General features: G+C 34.7%; 2 protein-coding genes across 5 annotated transcripts in view; both read left to right on the forward strand.

Moving 5' to 3' along the window:
* Positions 1-5,511: 5,511 nt before the first annotated feature.
* rps21 (ribosomal protein S21) lies at positions 5,512-13,630 on the forward strand. The gene is made up of 6 exons (NM_201191.1): positions 5,512-5,541; positions 5,885-5,969; positions 9,108-9,171; positions 12,012-12,083; positions 12,223-12,285; positions 13,565-13,630. Exons 2-5 carry the CDS (start codon positions 5,920-5,922, stop codon positions 12,280-12,282), a joined length of 246 nt encoding a protein of 81 aa, NP_957485.1. The 5' UTR covers positions 5,512-5,541; positions 5,885-5,919; the 3' UTR covers positions 12,283-12,285; positions 13,565-13,630.
* A 1,961-nt stretch (positions 13,631-15,591) lies between these two features.
* Positions 15,592-20,220, forward strand: part of acss2 (acyl-CoA synthetase short chain family member 2) — a 58,968-nt gene continuing 54,339 nt past the window's right edge. For 3 of the 4 annotated variants that reach the window (XM_073938307.1, XM_073938308.1, XM_005161953.5), the window contains exon 1: positions 15,619-16,380. Coding sequence is in view for 2 of the 4 variants with exons in the window: in XM_005161953.5 (XP_005162010.1) it covers positions 16,254-16,380 (127 nt within the window). In the remaining 2 variants the exon portion in view is untranslated. Of the gene's footprint in view, positions 16,381-20,220 lie in introns of all 4 variants that reach the window. The other variant, NM_001328353.1, reaches the window with a different exon arrangement.

The raw sequence follows: 20,220 nt of genomic DNA on the forward strand, positions 1-20,220 counted from the left end.
TATGAGTTAAGAAGTTCTATTTGATTGATGTCATCTTTTCATATGTGTTGTCCTTGAGGTCCTCAATGCTTGGTATCATCTCTTCACATGTGTTGGATCACATCATGGCACTGCACAATCCAATAGTATCTAAATGCAACCTTAATGATTAGATTGCATCACTCAACGATGCAATGTCAGACACGATGCACTCAATGGAGTGAGTGAGGTCATTCTGATGGGTTAGAGGCGGGGTAAGGTGAGCGTATTAAAAAGCACTGGATGCAGCTCAGATTGCACTGCACCAGGTCTGCATCTAGACTTCTTTCGCACAATCTCTACAGGCCTCGAGATGAGTATCCCCATGTGGAACTAGAGAACAAAGAAAATAATTAGCGTAGCTGCTCTTGATAATGTTTTTAAACAAGAGATATTAAATATCAAAGCAAAAATGAAGTGATGAAAATGAAAATATCAGTTATATAAACAAACATAGAAACAAACTTAAAGCAAAGCATATAAGTATTTTTTAACAAAATGTCTGGTACATTAAGACAGGAGGAGTGTGTCCTACAGGTGTTTGTCAAGCACTCTCATGCATATTGTTTTTGATGCATTGTGTGTATGCTTTACTAAAAAGATAGATCTTTAATCTAGTTTTAAAGTGAGAGTGTGTCTGAGCCTCGGACATTATCAGAAAGGCAATTCCAGAGTTTAGGGGCCATAAATGAGAAGGCTCAACCTCTGTTAGTGGATTTTGCTATTCTAGGTAGGCTACTACCAGATGCTCTAAGTTTTGAGATCTTAAAGAGTGGGTTGGATTGTAGCGAGACAGAAGGTTTGTTAGATAAACAGGAGATAGATTATTTAAAGTGTTACAGGTAAGAAGCAATATTTTATAATTAATACAGAACTTAACAGGCAGCCGGTGTAAGGAGGATAAAATTGGGTGATGTGATCAAAGTTTCTAGGCAGAAAGTATCTGGCTGCTGCATTTAGCATTTGCTGAAGTTTATCAAAAGAGGATGCTGGGCAACCAGCAAATAGAGCATTACAGTAACTCAGCCTAGAAGTCATAACAGCATGAACTAGCTTTTCTGCATCTAAGATGGATAGCATACTTTGTAACTTAGTGATATTTCTCAGGTCAAAGAAGGTGGTTTTTGTTAAATGAGACAGGAGATATTCAACTGTTAAGTTGCTGTCTAATATAAAATAAAATATTTCACAATACTGAAGTAAAGTCAACGTTGACTTCCGGCTCAAACAAACTTTGGAATGAGAGGTATTCCCTTTCCCTCATGTAACTCATTTCATGTGTCATCTTCCACAGACCCGCGTAATGGTATTTTGCCTCAAGCTTTATAAAGCTAGCTTCTATTGTTTAGCATTTAGCGCATCAGAAAAAAAGCACAAAACACAGCAGGTGTGAAATAGCTGGATAGCATTACTGTTGATGTTTGTTATTTTGGTATTGCTTCCTCCAGAATACTCAAACAAGGTGGTCGTACCCGTGGGTTTGCACCATATTTCACACTGAAAATAATTCCAGTGAATGTTTTAATGAATTATGTATTTGCGTAAGCTTCTTCTCAGCTACAGGATTGTTGCTAGAAGGGATTTAGCTGCAGCCGGAAGTAACCAAATCTAATTTGTAATATTTATTAAATTACCCATTAATTTTATGTTGTTAACATCTATCAACCCTCACAGTAATTATTTTTGTACAGTTTCGGAGGAAATATGCTATATTGATGTGTGCAGATGCAGCTGATGCAGCATTTGTATTATATTTTAAATGATTAATTTAGTGTTTCAATGATATTGGCAAATTTAAAGATTTAAAAAGTCCTAAATTGTTGGAATCATCTCTTGATGTATGAGTTAAGAAGTTCTATTTGATTGATGTCATCTTTTCATATTTGTTGTCCTTGAGGTCCTCAATGCTTGGTATCATCTCTTCACAGGTCTTGGATCACATCATGGCACTGCACAATCCAATAGTATCTAAATGCAACCTTCATGATTAGATTGCATCACTCAACGATGCAATGTCAGACACGATGCACTCAATGGAGTGAGTGAGGTCATTCTGATGGGTTAGAGGCGGGGTAAGGTGAGCGTATTAAAAAGCACTGGATGCAGCTCAGATTGCACTGCACCAGGTCTGCATCTAGACTTCTTTCGCACAATCTCTACAGGCCTCGAGATGAGTATCCCCAGGTGGAACTAGAGAACAAAGAAAATAATTAGCGTAGCTGCTCTTGATAATGTTTTTAAACAAGAGATATTAAATATCAAAGCAAGAATGAAGTGATGAAAATGAAAATATCAGTTATATAAGCAAACATAGAAACAAACTTAAAGCAAAGCATATAAGTATTTTTTAACAAAATGTCTGGTGCATTAAGACAGGAGGAGTGTGTCCTACAGGTGTTTGTCAAGCACTCTCATGCATATTGTTTTTGATGCATTGTGTGTATGCTTTACTAAAAAGATAGATCTTTAATCTAGTTTTAAAGTGAGAGTGTGTCTGAGCCTCGGACATTATCAGAAAGGCAATTCCAGAGTTTAGGGGCCATAAATGAGAAGGCTCAACCTCTGTTAGTGGATTTTGCTATTCTAGGTAGGCTACTACCAGATGCTCTAAGTTTTGAGATCTTAAAGAGTGGGTTGGATTGTAGCGAGACAGAAGGTTTGTTAGATAAACAGGAGATAGATTATTTAAAGTGTTACAGGTAAGAAGCAATATTTTATAATTAATACAGAACTTAACAGGCAGCCGGTGTAAGGAGGATAAAATTGAGTGATGTGATCAAAGTTTCTAGGCAGAAAGTATCTGGCTGCTGCATTTAGCATTTGCTGAAGTTTATCAAAAGAGGATGCTGGGCAACCAGCAAATAGAGCATTACAGTAACTCAGCCTAGAAGTCATAACAGCATGAACTAGCTTTTCTGCATCTAAGATGGATAGCATACTTTGTAACTTAGTGATATTTCTCAGGTCAAAGAAGGTGGTTTTTGTTAAATGAGACAGGAGATATTCAACTGTTAAGTTGCTGTCTAATATAAAATAAAATATTTCACAATACTGAAGTAAAGTCAACGTTGACTTCCAGCTCAAACAAACTTTGGAATGAGAGGTATTCCCTTTCCCTCATGTAACTCATTTCATGTGTCATCTTCCACAGACCCGCGTAATGGTATTTTGCCTCAAGCTTTATAAAGCTAGCTTCTATTGTTTAGCATTTAGCGCATCAGAAAAAAAGCACAAAACACAGCAGGTGTGAAATAGCTGGATAGCATTACTGTTGATGTTTGTTATTTTGGTATTGCTTCCTCCAGAATACTCAAACAAGGTGGTCGTACCCGTGGGTTTGCACCATATTTCACACTGAAAATAATTCCAGTGAATGTTTTAATGAATTATGTATTTGCGTAAGCTTCTTCTCAGCTACAGGATTGTTGCTAGAAGGGATTTAGCTGCAGCCGGAAGTAACCAAATCTAATTTGTAATATTTATTAAATTACCCATTAATTTTATGTTGTTAACATCTATCAACCCTCACAGTAATTATTTTTGTACAGTTTCGGAGGAAATATGCTATATTGATGTGTGCAGATGCAGCTGATGCAGCATTTGTATTATATTTTAAATGATTAATTTAGTGTTTCAATGATATTGGCAAATTTAAAGATTTAAAAAGTCCTAAATTGTTGGAATCATCTCTTGATGTATGAGTTAAGAAGTTCTATTTGACTGATGCCATCTTTTCATATTTGTTGTCCTTGAGGTCCTCAATGCTTGGTATCATCTCTTCACAGGTCTTGGATCACATCATGGCACTGCACAATATCTAGAGGCCTCAGGATAAGTTTCCCTAAATGGAAATAGAGAACAAAGAAAATAACTAGCGTAGCTGCTGTTCATAATGTATTTAAAAAAAGAGACATTAAATATTAAAGCAGAAATGAAGTTTTATAAATGAAAATAGTAGTTATATAAACAAACATAGAAACAAACTTAAAGCAAAGCATATAAGTATTTTTAACAAAATGTCTGGTGCATTAAGACAGGAGGAGTGTGTCCTACGGGTGTTTGTCAAGCACTCTCATGCATACTTGTTTTTGATTCATTGTGTGTAAGCTTTACTAAAAAGATAGATCTTTAATCTAGTTTTAAACTGAGAGTGTGTCTGAGCGTGGGACATTATCAGGAAGGTTATTTCAGAGTTTAGGGGCCATACATAAGAAGGCTCAACCTCTGTTAGTGGATTTTGCTATTCTAGGCTACTACCAGACGACCTGAGTTTTGAGATCTTAAAGAGCGGGTGGGATTGTAGCGAGACAGAAGGTTTGTTGGATAAACAGGAGCTACATTATTTAAAGAGTTACAGGTAAGAAGCAATATTTTATAATTAATATGGAATTTAACAGACAGCCAGTGTGAGGAAGATAAAATTCGGTGATGTGATCAAATTTTCTAGGCAAAAACTCTCTGGTGGCTGCTGTATTTTGCACTTACTGAATTTTGTTAATAGAGAATGCTGGGCAACCACAAATAGAGCATTACAGTAATCCAGCCTAAAGGTCATATTAGCATAAACTGCTGTTTACAGGATTTTGGCCCATCAATAATGTTTTGTCTAAGAAGGAAATTGTTGGTCAATTAAACAAAAGGAAATTGTTGGTTTTTCAGTCTTTGACATCTTAACAATTAACATTGTTGTAAGTTTCTTCAGCAAATCATGGTAGTAAAAAAAAAAAAGAAAAACAACAAAAAAACGAGATTGACTGGTCATTATTTTTATTTTGAAAAAGCTAAATTAAACAAAATATGAATGTAAATGAGTCTAAAAATTAAAGCAGTATTAAACATTTTTATTGCCTTAATACTTGAAACTATACACGATAGTCATTTTCTTTTCGGCTTAGTCCCTTTATTAATCTGAGGTCGTCACAGCGGAATAAACCGCCAACTTATCAGCATATAGTTTAGCGCAGCGGATGCCCTTCAAGCTGCAAACCTTCTCTGGGAAACTATACACGATATTGGAAATAAATAAATGAATATGGAAATATGGAAAGAAAAGCATTAGGTTCGTTCTACTCTATAAAATCTTTTGTCTGAGGTACTGGTCTGGAATTACACATAGGTAAACTTATGAAATATAGAAAATTGCATGTAGTGTAAATCTATAGTAGCGTGCAGTTAAAATGTATTAAAATAAACATCTGAATGTGTAGTTTTTGGGTGTTTCCAAAATACACTTTGACAATTAGAAATGGTTGCTGCATGTTTTAAAAAAACCCCAAAGATTTAGCCTGAACTGGCTTGATCTGATATCCAAAATATCCCATGAATAATAAAACGTAAATGTTTTTTTCGGTAGTTTCCTATTTTAATTTTAGGGACAACATTTCACAAAATTTTATCTTTCTTCTTCTTCTTTTGTTTTGATTTGGCGGATCGCACCAGTTAAAACTTTTATCTTACATTTCCTATTTCGTCACATCCGGACCCTTGCTCTTTCCTTTCCGCGTCGGCCATTTGTGTTAATCGGTAAGAACACCACGAGCTCTAGTGTTTAGTTATATTTTAACTGTTTTGAGCGCATATTTGCCACATGTTTGGTATTGCATTTATGTACGGAACAGTTATACACAACATGTGTCGCATGTATGCTTGCTAAACCGTTTTCCGTGAGCGTATTTGTGTTAAAATGCGGCAGCAGGGCTCAGCCGCTAACGTTAAACATGTGGAGAGACGCGCTCTTTGAGGCCGCTCTCATAAAAGGAATTGATTGAAATAGTAAATTAATGAAGTTTAAATTGTAAATACACAAGTATGTGTCTACATAGAGCTAATTTAAATACAATTTGACCGGTTTCTCTGTTTACCGCAGACCGAGTTGGTTGACAGTCATCAATAAAAGCGAAGATGCAGAACGACGCTGGTGAATTCGTGGACCTGTACGTCCCTCGTAAATGGTGAGTTTACCACAAACTCGATTTTATGAATGTTTATATTAGTGATATTGTGAGTTTCACACACGGTTCTAACTGTCTGTCTTGTTCTGTGCTTCCACAAATGTTTAAGTTGCTCAAATTACACATTTAAATTCACTCTGCATTGGGGTAAAGATAGTTTTTTTTATTTCAGAAAAGTATTTTTTCACGTTCTAAATAGGAAATCATATCAGCCAAAAAATATTATCAAAGTAACATTACAACATCGTTCACAGTAAATTAAATATTGCTAATGCTATTTTGAAGTCTGAATATTTGCATGTGATTTCACACCAAATATTCAAAGTGGCATAGTAAACAACACTGGGATTTTGACAAGTTTTCACTGTGAAACATTGAATGACTGTGAATATAAAGCATACTTTAACTCAATACATTCCGTCACCCTCATCTTGGTCAAGCTGTTTGTTTTTTCTTGTTGAACAAAGACATTTAGAAGAATGTTGGAGAAAAACAGCTATTGCTTTTATAGTATTTTATTGTTTTTATCGTAAATGGCAGGTAGGGATGTGCAAATCGATGCTCGAGTATCGATATATCGATTCTTAGAAGCTTTTTATTTGGTATCGATAAATTTTAAGTGGATATTTTAACTACATTTTAATAATTTCTGCATAACTAAATGTTTTAGCGCTGTGACGCTTTGTATACAAGACGTTACACCAAACAATCTGCGGCGGAACGTGACGTGAGCGATTAATGTGCATTTCAGATAACTTATGTACTCGACACACGCAAGTCACACACTTCTGCATTGTGGAATGACATGAAGGCAGAGAGGTAACGCAAGGTGTTGTGGTACTCATCAGCTGAAAAAGTGTTGCACGAGCAGTATTTGTCATATAAAAGTCGTACACGGCAACAATACAAACAGCCTTTATAAACACAGGCAACATACCTTGAAACTTATAAAAAAGCGGAACAAAAACAAGCTGCCCAGTGTTCCACTGCTCAGTCTCCCTCTGTCCAACAAAAGACATTATAGGAGAGTTTTAAAGGTGGCAAACCTCTCTCTCTCTCTCTCAATTCAATTGTTGCTTTATTGGCATGACAAATGCTTTGCCAAAGTTTACATTAAAAAGAATACACACATGCATACATACATTTAAACATAGTAAACACAGCAAATGGTTGAATAGTATTATAATATAATAATAATTAAATAAAATAATAATACAGCTCTCTTTTTCTCTTTCGTTACCATTAGGTACGCCCTCCTCCCCCTTGAAGTCGCATTAAATGTATTATCTATATAGCGCCATATCACAGCTTTTTTTAATAAACAAGCTAAATAACCGTATGTTATATTTAATTTATACAACACCATGTCATTTCTGTTCTGTGCTCGCGTCACTGCAGCTAAAATATATACAGATGAAGACATCCCAATCTCTCGAAAGTTATCATTAGTTTGCGGGCATCCATGAGTCTCTATGCATTTGCGGGAGACTCCTGGATGCCCGCAAACTAATGATAATCTCCCAGAAAGGGCGTGTCTCCCGCCCGGTCCTCAAAAACGTCCCGCATACCTCCTCACTCTTTAGATACGTCGCGCACATCCCATGCTGTGATGTGGAGATTTCTCCTCTATCTAGTGTCTAGTTATGACCTCACCTGGAAGCTCTGTGTGTCTTTCGCAAATTCATACCGGCTCTGTGATGCCTCTAAAGGAATTAAAAGACCCGGGAATCATGGCGACGAGAGTGAATGAGCAAGTAAACAGATCGCGAGAGGCACAGTGATGGTCTAAACATTACATTTGATAGGTTAAATGAATAGAGCAGTAAAGATATCGCGAGTGCAAATTCTCCACCTTTCATTGACAGATCTGCTGTCAAAAGTAAAAAAAAATAGCTAAATATTGGAATGGTCCTGTATGCATTTAGGCCTTTTTTTATTTTTTTATTAATTTTTTTTAATTGTATTTACTTATTTATTTATTTTTACATAAAACAGTTTTTTGTTTTTGACTATTACAAATTCACTAAAAGCTGGCTGGAATTATTAGATGAAACTTTTTTTAACATAAGTATTTAAAATAACTTCTTGTTATAGACTCATTGCTATAAGAAGCTGTGTATATGCCTATTTTCTTTTAGTAGACCTTTTAGATTTATAGATGTGCATTTTAACTAATTTTCATCATTTGCAATGTTTCCAAATTGCATTGTTTTTTTTATTTTTCTGTGGCGGTTCATTCTGCTTTGGTGACCCCTGATAAATAAGGCACTAAGCTGAAGTAACTCAATTGTGTGTAAATGTTGCAGAATTTTCCATTTTTTGGGTGAACCATTCTCTTTAATATTGTGGTAAAGTTGTTTTGTATTTGCACATTTAGACTAACCTTATCCACTTGAGTCGTGACAAATTGAACACCGTTTCTGAGTGAAAGCTGCTGCTCATTTGAATTGAGAAAATATTTGTTTATGACCACTTTCTAGTCCTATCACACATTAAAGTGAATTTTATGTAAAATCATGGTGTCACTTTAGAATTATAAGGTTCTATCTGACATTTTTGTCAATTGAGTTATTGACATTCTTATTAAATGACAACTTATTTACAATATGGGATTTTTTTTTTGTAAGTTGTTTACATTTTAAGACTTTTTATTTAAAAAAAAAAACAAATGTTACACACATACTGTTTGCTATGGAATGCAAAAAAATTTGAGCTCATCTCGCTTCGTGTGACATCCCACTTTATTATTATAAATTATAAATTCAGAAAACTATTCTTCTACATTCTAGATGGGGAAATCATTTTAGCAGACAATGTCGAAGTATGACCTGTCACAGTCATTTAAATATCCTAATGCTAATGTTGTTTTAAAGTCATACTTGCATGCGATTTCAGATCGAATGTTTAACAGGGGCCTTCCATAGAGAAGTGTTTATTCATTTTTTAATGCCGAGTTAGTTAAACATATGTTGCGCTCATACCAGTATGCCATGATGATTCATCTGCATTAGCCTTTGTATTGAACATGAAAGTCTGAATGTGTATAGAAAACCAACTTTACCTCAATCCCCTTCATTATGAGCACACACATCCTTAATGAGTTAGTAAATATTAAATATTGTTTTTCTTTTCTTTCAGCTCTGCTAGCAACAGAATCATTGGTGCCAAGGACCATGCCTCCATCCAGATCAACATTGCTGAGGTTTGACACTAGTTAATCTAGCATTAGTGTATATTCTAGTTATGAGAAGTATATTGTATGTAATATTATGTGTATATATCAGGGGTTAGAGATGCGCGGATGGGCTATTATTTCATCCGCAACCGCATGACAAAATTAATCATCCGTCCGCCATCCATCCGCACTAACATTTTAGACCAATTTTTAAAACCGCACCCGCCCGCCATCTGCTGATTGGGCTCTTTATTTGAATGGCTTATTCCTTTTTTTTATTAAATTAATGTTTCTTTATTGATCATTATATAATAGAGAATGACTTTAATGTAGACATGCAGTTAATCCAAACGTGTAAGTCATTAATTGACGACGCTTTGAAGTGACGCTAAAGATACGAGGACGTGTCTTTTCACTTGATTCGATTCCTCGGTCCTTCAGTCTTTTCCTTGCGTCCTTCCCTCGTATCCCGGTGGGGTGGAAACACGAGGAAAGAAAGCAAGGAAAGGAAACGAGGATGCACAAATAAGAAATGAGAAGCGCCCGAGCTCTCAGAATATCAGCAGTGAACTCCGTCTCCAATCGGCGCACAGGGACAAAAATAAATAAATAGCCTAAATTAAACTCATTGTACTATACAACTTTTTTTATTGTAGCCTAATAGAAAACGCATTGACACATCATTTCAACATGCTGCTATTTAGCCTACTACTAAATGCCTATTTCACTTAATTTTTTAGTAAATAGATAGAATAAGTCATTTACATTAATGTTTACATTTGTAGTTGTCCATAGCAACCCCAAAAACGTATACCTGCTTGCCTTGCACATCTAATTAATGGGCACAGTTTTTCGACTATTTTTTATTTTTTGCTGTGGATGTTATTGAGCTTGTAGAAATCTGAAACAACACAGTTCTGCGACACAGATTAACCTTTATTGATATCTCTATCAGACAATACCTATTTTATATGCCAAAAGAAACAACAGGCAGTAAAAAAAATATTAACATAAATATCTTAATGTAGGCATAGGCTATTGTCGCATGCTTTGGCAAACAGTTGAAAATTTTTTTAATAAAAACGTCATATCGTGCCTAAGCCTTGTAGGCTCAGTCACCCCCACAATTAGAAATTAAATTAGAAAAATAGATATGCCATCCCTCTTTGAGCGAACCTGACCAGGCTAAAGTGCATGTATGACAAGTGCCCCAATAACCCATGGACTTAGGATCATCCCCATTCCCCTCAAACTTGAAATAATACGAAATATATAACGAAAAAAAATAACGAAATAATACGCCATTAAATTTGCGACAAAGAAATTCTGGTAAAATAGCCTCGGAACGTAAAAGCGAGGCCAACATGTCTAGAATAGAATAGGCTAAACCAATATGAACGTAAAATTATCAGCTGACCGAACTCAAAAGTTTATATTGAACATATGTGTAGCCTAAATAACATAGGCTAATTGGTTTAATATGCCTGACCTTAGGTCTAGTTTGATTTTTTTCTTGGCACAATGCAGGAATAAAATAGCATCTACAGTGTCAGGATTCAGACGGGAGCGCCTGCATAGCCACTATAATGCGCCCTGCTGCACTGAAGGAGCGCTCGCTCGCAGCACTTGTTGCTGAAATGCATAGAATTCTCTTGGAAAGGTGCTGTAATCATGGGAATGCCTGGTCTTATTTCTCCCAAAGGGAAAGTAGATTTTCCTCTGCTGATCCGTCTATACGGAAGTTTGTAGAGGAATACTTCTGTACACTTCATCCAGAATTAGTGTATCCGATTCCTCCTCCCATTCTGTGAAGTCAGTCCTAGGCTTTTTCGTTGGTGCGCCAGCTATGAATATAAAATCAGTACAACCGCCCGCCACCCGCCCGAATTTAATTAAAATATTATTTTTTCGTAACGTCATCCGCCCGATCCGCGGTTTATCCGCGGAGTCCGCGGCTATAACCGCCAACCGCGCATCTCTATCAGGGGTCACCAAACTTGTTCCTGGAGGGCCGGTGTCCAGCAGATTTTAGCTCCAACCCTAATCAAACACACTTGATCAAGCTAATCAAGGTCTTACTAGGTGTACTTGAAACAACCAGGCAGGTGTGTTGAGCCAAGTTGAAACTAAACCCTGGAGGGACACCGGCCTTCGAGGACCGAGATTGGTGACCCCTGATATATATCTATAATATAGTAAACTAAGCAAAAACATTTTTTGTTGCAGGAAACATGTTACCTGCAACCAATAAAAATATTTGATATTAGCCACTTCTCATACAGGTTTTGTTGTGCTATAAATAAGAAATTAACATTTCAACTACAATTAGTATAAAAATGGCAAATTTAACAAATATAAAAATCTTTTTCTCAGTCTCTTGTGTGGATCTTTACTCCTGCTGTCGTCATCTCTTTGTATCTATGCAGTTTACTAATTGGTTTATTTTACTTTTGTTTGACTTTAATAATCATATTCTGCCACTGTCCAAACAAATATAAATTAGTTGTCTAAATTAGTTTGAAAAGTTGTCTAATATTTGTTTAAATAATTAGAAGTTAAATATAGTTTTTTGGTACCTATTTAACTTTTGGATTTTTTTTATACAATGTCAAAAGCGTGTTGTTTTATGGTATCTATGGAGTCTTAAATTCCACAGTATAAACATATTTTGTATGTGTACTACGTATATATGATTAACAGTGTTAAGTATGATTGTTTTTTTTTTCTGCAAATGTGTTGTGTGGTATTAAAAAGGTTTTAAATTTAACTCTTAGAAACCTGCAGATACCTTGTGTTTGATTTATACATATGTCATATGCTGGATGACCGTGGAACATTATTTCATGATTTTACATGGTTTCTTCCAGGTGGACAGGGTTACAGGCAGGTTCAATGGACAGTTCAAGACCTATGCCATCTGTGGCGCCATCCGTAGAATGGTATGTTCAGACACTCTTAAAGCTCATTCTGCTGCACAAGTACAACATGTGTAGGGAATTACAAAGGTGGTGTGGGTGTTCATATCAGTGGGGAAGCATACAAGGTGTTATTTTGAGACTTTTGCTTGATGATCCACAGGGTGAAGCTGATGACTCCCTCCTGAGGCTCGCAAAGACCGACAGCATTGTGGCCAAGTAATCTGTAAGTATGCAGCTACTTTTATCAATTCATCTGTCAGCACTAGGGCTTTCGTTCTTCTTAGCCAGCATCACTGAGCACTTTACAGACTGACATTGCAAGTCCAAACCTTTGTATTGATACGGTTAAACTTCCGGTGTAAGCTCAATGTGGCAATTTTAAATTTTGTTAGGGTCCTTTCACAGTATCGATGTTGTAATGAAATTAAAATACATTCAGTTTAATAGACTTAAGCATTCATTTATTCAAGCATAAAATGAGATGAAAGCTTGTGTAACAGCTATCGCTGTCAGGATCAGCAGGTGAGCGCAGAAACTCTATTTAAAAAACTAGGGTAAAATAAACAATCATATTTTTAAGACATGGCGGGAGGAAATGTAATTTATTGCTGTGCTTGTCCGATCTGAGACGCACTTTATATGGTATATCAGGCGGTGAAGATCAACAATTTTATTTATTTATTTTTTTTTGAAGAAATTGGACCTTAAACATGGTATGACTGCACGATTAATCGAACAAAGATCACAATCTCGATTCGACCCTACACGCGATTCTAGATATAGATATTCAAGATATAGTAATTAGCAACAGTAGACCTACACACAGGCCTTATATTATTAGTGTTGTTTTAACATATGTTTGAGAATTAACAATAATAATAGGCTAATCTTTCATTCATTCATTCATTTTCTTGTCGGCTTGGTCCTTTTATTAATCTGGGGTCGCCACAGGAGAATGAACCACCAACTTATCCAGCAAGTTTTTACGGAGCAGATGCCCTTCCAGCCGCAACCCATCTCTGGGAAACATCCACACACACACATACACTACGGACAATTTAGCCTAACATTCACCTGTACCGCATGTCAATGGACTGTGGGGGAAACCGGAGCACCCGGAGGAAACCCATGCGAATGCAGGGAGAACATGCAAACTCCACACAGAAACGCCAACTGAGCTGAGGCTCGACCCAGCAACCTTCTTGCTGTGAGGCAACAGCACTACCTACTGCGCCACTGCTTTGCCCTAGGCTGATCATATTAACCTTTATTTTACATTTACAGGATTGTGAGAAAGAATCGTGATCTTGATTTTAAGCAAAAAAAAAAAAAAAACTGTGATTCATATTTTTGACAGAATCAAAATTTGATGGTATTTTTTTATAAAGGAAAGAAGGTTCGCTGGAAGTGCTGAGGCTGGCTGGCTGAAGTTAAAAGTCTGCCCTATTGCTGATTAAATGTGTATTTGTTGTGCTGATGGTTTTTTGTTTTTCTCTTTATAGGAACACCTAAGTTGAAGGATGGGCTCTCAAAGTTTCTTTGGTTAAAAAATAAAAAGTAAAATGAAACTCTTGTGTTTGTGTGTTTAATATATATGATGTGGTTGTGAATGTATGATTCCTTTAGTTGTATTATGAGAATTAGTAAATATTGATTGATCTTTGATTATTTATTGGAATAACAAACTTGTATTACAATATTTAGAAACACTTCACTATATTAGACTGTTAATTAACATGAGTAAACAATGCATGTACAGAATTTATCACAGTTCAACATCTGCTAATGCATTTATAAAATCCAACGCTGTGCTTTGTATATGCACTTAAAATAAACAATGAACTATTTTCATTGTACTGTAAAAGAATAATTAATACTGATAGTTAAATACCTTAATTGTGTCGTATTGTATAGTGTTATTAATATTTTTTATATTATTAATAACAATGTGTTATCTATTTCATTTACATTACTTTCCTGATATTCAGTTTTACCAAGTGTATGTGTTTGAGTGAGATGCCGTGCAGATGATTTCCATGCGATAAAATTGAATATTTTGATCAGCAATGACTAAAAGAACACACAAAAACTCTCAGCTTATAAATAATGCAAGCACATTTCTCTAAGTAATTAGTTAATGTGTCTATTTTGTAGTATTTTTATTTTACTTGAATAATAAAAAATGGTTGTATTTTTTCCCTATGTGCTAGTGTGTAGTACTGTCTAACAAGACACTTTTAGTAGAAAAATAACAACAACGTTGCTCCTCCGTCCGGTAGAGGTCACGGTGAGTTTAAACACTGCGCGCCTCTTTCGCTCTTTTAGAGCAAAAGTGTGTAACTGTACTGTGGGCGACATGCGCTTCTTCCACTAGGGGGCGTTTGGCGGTCCAGAACGATATGATACTAAAGATTTTGACAATTTTTTCACGTGTATAGTAAACATTTAATATTTTTTTTAAAGAAACTTAGTTTAAATATATAAAAGTGCTGTATTCTGTACGTAATTATTACACATTCACTTACCTAAACATTTATTTGGCATTCGTTTGAATTGCATTAAATCATGTTTAGTATATAAGCAAATTATTTGTGCTTTATTTTTGTATCTTTTAATAAATCTGTATTTAACTAAATTATTTAATCCCGTTTAGATTATATTTTACGTTTATTACAAATTTACGTTTGTAGAATTGTTTTATTTTCATAGACCCACTTAATTTGATTTATTTATTTTTTACTTTAATTGACAATAGAAGAACATAAAATCAAAATCCAGGAGATCACATACAGATCTTTAAAAGGGTCAATAATATACAGTAACAAGAAAAGCCCTAATCACATATTCATACAAATAACATAAGGCGGAAAGAAAAACATAGTATTAACAACTATAAATACTAATAATATTAAAATTACTAAATCAAACAAAAAATAAACAAGTGAAATTATAATGACACTTAACAAGCAGGAAAGATACTAAAATTGAGAATCTCTTTTAAACTTATTACATCTATATAATATTTCAGGAATCTTGAGTTTTTTTTTATTCTTAATAAGATGGGGTGCCTTTAGGAGTGAGTTAAATTCTATTCTAAAATGAAAATGGATGGATAGCTATTTGCGAATTTCTGTTTGTGAATGAAAAAATTGCCAGATAAAGTAATATAAAAATATAATGTTTTCCAGGGGTTTGTCTTTTGGGTATTATGATTTAAAAAAATCAATGTATTTGAGACTAAAGCAAGTCACAGCATTGGCAGAATCAAATATGTCAGAACCTAGGAGTACAAAAAGTCCCCTGTGCCCCTTTATGAAATACAATTGGACGTTAAAAGTAGTCGTAACAAAAAAATAGGTCTCAAAAAAAGCTCTGACACTTTATATTGTTGTTTACGTTGCTGTACACCGCTATTTCTCTTTACAAAATATAATTAAAAAGTGAATGTAAAAATTTATTTAGTAGTCACTTACCAACCTCCAGTAACAAGCCCCGCCCATTTCAGACTTCACGTTTCACGTTGTTTCCATTCCAGCCGCCCGCATCATTTCTACGCGTCAATGGCTGTCCTTGTGCAGACGCTGAGGATCTGTAATCCACGCGTGGAGGAATGAATGATCTTACACTGCATGCACGTGTGTTTTAATTACTTGTTTGATTCAGTTAAAGGCTGCGTTTGCTGTAGACTCGGAAATGATTTGATCTTGAATCGACCTCACACAAGATAATCTCAAACCTGGGCAGACCTGCAGTCTGACAGCACTCAAGTGCATCTCTGTTTCTTTGTAAATATATTGCCATATGTGGATTTCTGCAGAATCCAAAACTTACTTCGTTTCTCCTTCAGTCGTCAGAGCAAGGTTTTTCTAGCTCAGAATAACACTTTCTAACTGCGTTTTTTGTTAGCGCGACTCGCTCTGCTCGTCCTTTTTCAAACTGAATTGAACTGAACTGAACCGAATCGCTTCTGAATCACTGAAACACAACAGTCGGCTGCTCCACTTCCAGATTCAAATCCGTATCTAGTCTGAATTCGTCTTTTGGTCGTTATTTCGGACTCAAATGCACACAGCGTCTGCAAGGGAGTGAAACTCCCACACGGAAGTGACTTACACACGTTAGGCCAGTGATTAGTCTGTGTTGTTTTAGGAGGCTTTATTATTTGCGGCCATTGACATATTAGTTATTAAAATGATCCCTGAAAAGGCACCAGGAGGGGACGTGTTACATGCGCCAGGAGACTTGAAGAAAGAAGCGCACATCCCCAGCTTCGAGAAGTACAAAGAGCTCTACATCAAATCAGTCGAGTCTCCTGAAGGTGAGTATCGTGTTTTAGACTGTTGTTATCAGGATTAATAGGATTTGGGGTGTCTCGGAGCCTTATGCCCTTGGTAGACAGCAGTTAAATATGTCTAGGGTGCTTTATTTTTAAGTTAGGGTTATGTGTATTGTTTGAATGAATGTTAAAATAGTCCCTACATTGTTACTTTCAATCACTAAAGCTTAATTTAGCTCTTTGTGTATATTAATGCATCAAAATAAAGTAAAATCTTGTGTTTATAAAAAATAATTTGTGTACATGGAGTTTGGGTGTTTCCCAGTGATGGGTTGCAGATGGAAGGGCATCCACTGCGTAAAACATATGCTGGATAAGATAGAGGTAAAGTTGGCTTTATATTCGCATATATATTTTAATATCGCATTATTTTATATTTGTTCATTTAGCAGTCACTTTATTGTTTACCTAAATATTCGATCGAAATTAACATGCAAGTTTGGCTTTTAAACAACATTAACACTATCTGATTCGCTGTTAACAATGCTGTACTTTAATGGTCATTTGCTGCTAATATGATTTCCCTGTTTAGAATTTGCTAAAAATATTTTTCTGATATTATATTATTAAAGAGAATGTCTGAATATCCGAATATAAAACCAACTTTACCTCTGTCTGGATGAGTTGGCGGTTCATTTCGCTGTGGCGACCTCTGATTAATAAAGGAACTAAGCCGAAAAAAAAAATGAATGAATGAATTTGTCTATAAAATAGTGTGCACAAAGTCAGCATATATTCTTTATATTAGTATGTTTTATGTTTAACCTTTTTCTAAAAGCATGTGACAAAATATATAAATGTTTTATCTTGAACACTTATTGAAAAAAACTATGATTATACAAACACAAACTTCACTACATAATGTGAGGTTATAATAAGGCTGTGTCTCAGAGCCTTATGCCCTTGGTAGACAGCAGTTAAATATGTCTAGGGTGCTTTATTTTTAAGTTAGGGTTATGTGTATTGTTTGAATGAATGTTAAAATAGTCCCTACATTGTTACTTTCAATCACTAAAGCTTAATTTAGCTCTTTGTGTATATTAATGCATCAAAATAAAGTAAATTCTTGCGTTTATTAAAAATAATTTGTGTATATAGAGTTTGGGTGTTTCCCAGTGATGGGTTGCAGCTGGAAGGGCATCCACTGCGTAAAACATATGCTGGATAAGATAGAGGTAAAGTTGGCTTTATATTCGCATATATATTTTAATATCGCATTATTTTATATTTGTTCATTTAGCAGTCACTTTATTGTTTACCTAAATATTCGATCGGAATTAGCATGCAAGTTTGGCTTTTAAACAACATTAACACTATCTGATTCGCTGTTAACAATGCTGTACTTTAATGGTCATTTGCTGCTAATATAATTTCCCTGTTTAGAATTTGCTAAAAATATTTTTTCTGATATTATATTATTAAAGAGAATGTCTGAATATCCGAATATAAAACCAACTTTACCTCTGTCTGGATGAGTTGGCGGTTCACTCCGCTGTGGCGACCCCTGATTAATAAAGGAACTAAACCGAAAAAAAAGTGAATGAAGGAATTTGTCTATGAAATAGTGTGCACAAAGTCAGCATATATTCTTTATATTAGTATGTTTTATGTTTAACCTTTTTCTATGAAAAGCATGTGACAAATTATATAAATGTTTTATCTTGAACACTTATTGAAAAAAACTATGATTATACAAACACAAACTTCACTACATAATGTGAGGATATAACATTAGGCTGTGTCTCTGAGTCTTGTGCCCTTGGTGGACAGAAGTTTAAGAGATCTATGGTGCTTTATATTTAATTGGGGCTAGTTGTATTGTTTGAATGAATGTAATGAATGTCACTAGACAGTTACACTGTAAAACCTCATTTGAACACTTATTGAAAAAAAATTATGATTATTCAAACACAAACTTCACTACATAATGTGAGGATATAACATAAGGCTGTGTCTCAGAGCCTTATGCCCTTGGTAGACAGCAGTTAAATATGTCTAGGGTGCTTTATTTTTAAGTTAGGGTTATGTGTATTGTTTGAATGAATGTTAAAATAGTCCCTACATTGTTACTTTCAATCACTAAAGCTTAATTTAGCTCTTTGTGTATATTAATGCATCAAAATAAAGTAAATTCTTGCGTTTATTAAAAATAATTTGTGTATATAGAGTTTGGGTGTTTCCCAGTGATGGGTTGCAGCTGGAAGGGCATCCACTGCGTAAAACATATGCTGGATAAGATAGAGGTAAAGTTGGCTTTATATTCGCAAACATACTTTAATATCGCATTATTTTATATTCGTTCATTTAGCAGTCACTATATTGTTTACCTAAATATTCGATCGGAATTAGCATGCAAGTATGGCTTTTAAACAACATTAACACTATCTGATTCGCTGTTAACAATGCTGTACTTTAATGGTCATTTGCTGCTAATATGATTTCCCTGTTTAGAATTTGCTAAAAATATTTTTCTGATATTATATTATTAAAGAGAATGTCTGAATATCCGAATATAAAACCAACTTTACCTCTATCTGGATGAGTTGGCGGTTCACTCCTCTGTGGCGACCCCTGATTAATAAAGGAACTAAGCCGAAAAAAAAATGAATGAATGAATTTGTCTATAGAATAGTGTGCACAAAGTCAGCATATATTCTTTATATTAGTATGTTTTATGTTTAACCTTTTTCTATGAAAAGCATGTGACAAATTATATAAATGTTTTATCTTGAACACTTATTGAAAAAAACTATGATTATACAAACACAAACTTCACTACATAATGTGAGGATATAACATAAGGCTGTCTCTGAGTCTTGTGCCCTTGGTGGACAGAAGTTTAAGAGATCTATGGTGCTTTATATTTAATTGGGGCTAGTTGTATTGTTTGAATGAATGTAGTGAATGTCACTAGACTGTTACACTGTAAAACCTCATTTGAAAAAAGTTTTGAAGTCAGTGTTGAAGGTAATGATTTAATCAAATACCTCATCACTTCTACTTAAATAGAGTAAGTTCACAGTACTCATATCGAGTAGTTTTAAACTCAAATGGTTTGTAGCAATCGGTTTCTTCAAATAGTTTAAGTTGCCTTGACTTATTGAGCTTTACAGCACTCAGTTGGTTTGAGTTCTCTTCATTTATTGTGCTTTATTGTGCTTAAATTGCTTTTACTTGAATGGATTAAGTTCACAGTACTCATTAGGATTAGTTTTTGAACTTAAATGGTTTGTTGCGATTGGTTTCCTCAAATGGTTTGAGTTACCTTAACTTTTTGGGTTTTACAGTGTATGTTTAATCAGCGAAGCTTAGTTTAGCCTTTCATTTATATTTAATGCATACACAAAAAAAAAAAAAAGGTGTTTTACTGAAAATAATTTGTGTATAGAGTCCGCACATATCCTTTATATTTTTTTGTTTTATGTTTAACCTTTTCTCTGAAAACCATGTGACAAAATACAGTAATGTTTTATGCTGAATTGTTAAAAAAACCTATAATGATACAAATACATGCTTAACTACATAATTACATGTAAGGATATAACATAAGGCTGTCTGTCTGAGTCTTATGCCCTAGGTAGACATGATGCTTTATTTTTTAAGTTAGGGTTTAGGTGTATTGTTTGAGTGAATGTAATGCAGTCACTACATTGTTTAATCAGTAAAGCTTAATTTAACCTTTTGTTTATATTTAATGCATGAAAATAAGTTAAAAAAAAATTTATGAAAAAGTAAAGTTTGTGTTTATTGAAAATAAATTGTATACACTAGTACACACAAGTCAGCATATATAATTAAATACACCCCATTTTGAAAATGACT

The sequence above is a fragment of the Danio rerio genome, chromosome 23, assembly GCF_049306965.1.
Source record: "Danio rerio strain Tuebingen ecotype United States chromosome 23, GRCz12tu, whole genome shotgun sequence".
Lineage (NCBI taxonomy): Eukaryota > Metazoa > Chordata > Actinopteri > Cypriniformes > Danionidae > Danio > Danio rerio.

Bases quoted from the DNA above. Each gene is read 5' to 3' on its own strand.
- rps21 (NM_201191.1), top strand. From the start codon at position 5,920: ATGCAGAACGACGCTGGTGAATTCGTGGACCTGTACGTCCCTCGTAAA. The intron at 9,172-12,011 runs GTTTGACACTAG...GGTTTCTTCCAG, and splicing joins TCCAGATCAACATTGCTGAG to GTGGACAGGGTTACAGGCAG. The intron at 12,084-12,222 runs GTATGTTCAGAC...GATGATCCACAG, and splicing joins GTGGCGCCATCCGTAGAATG to GGTGAAGCTGATGACTCCCT.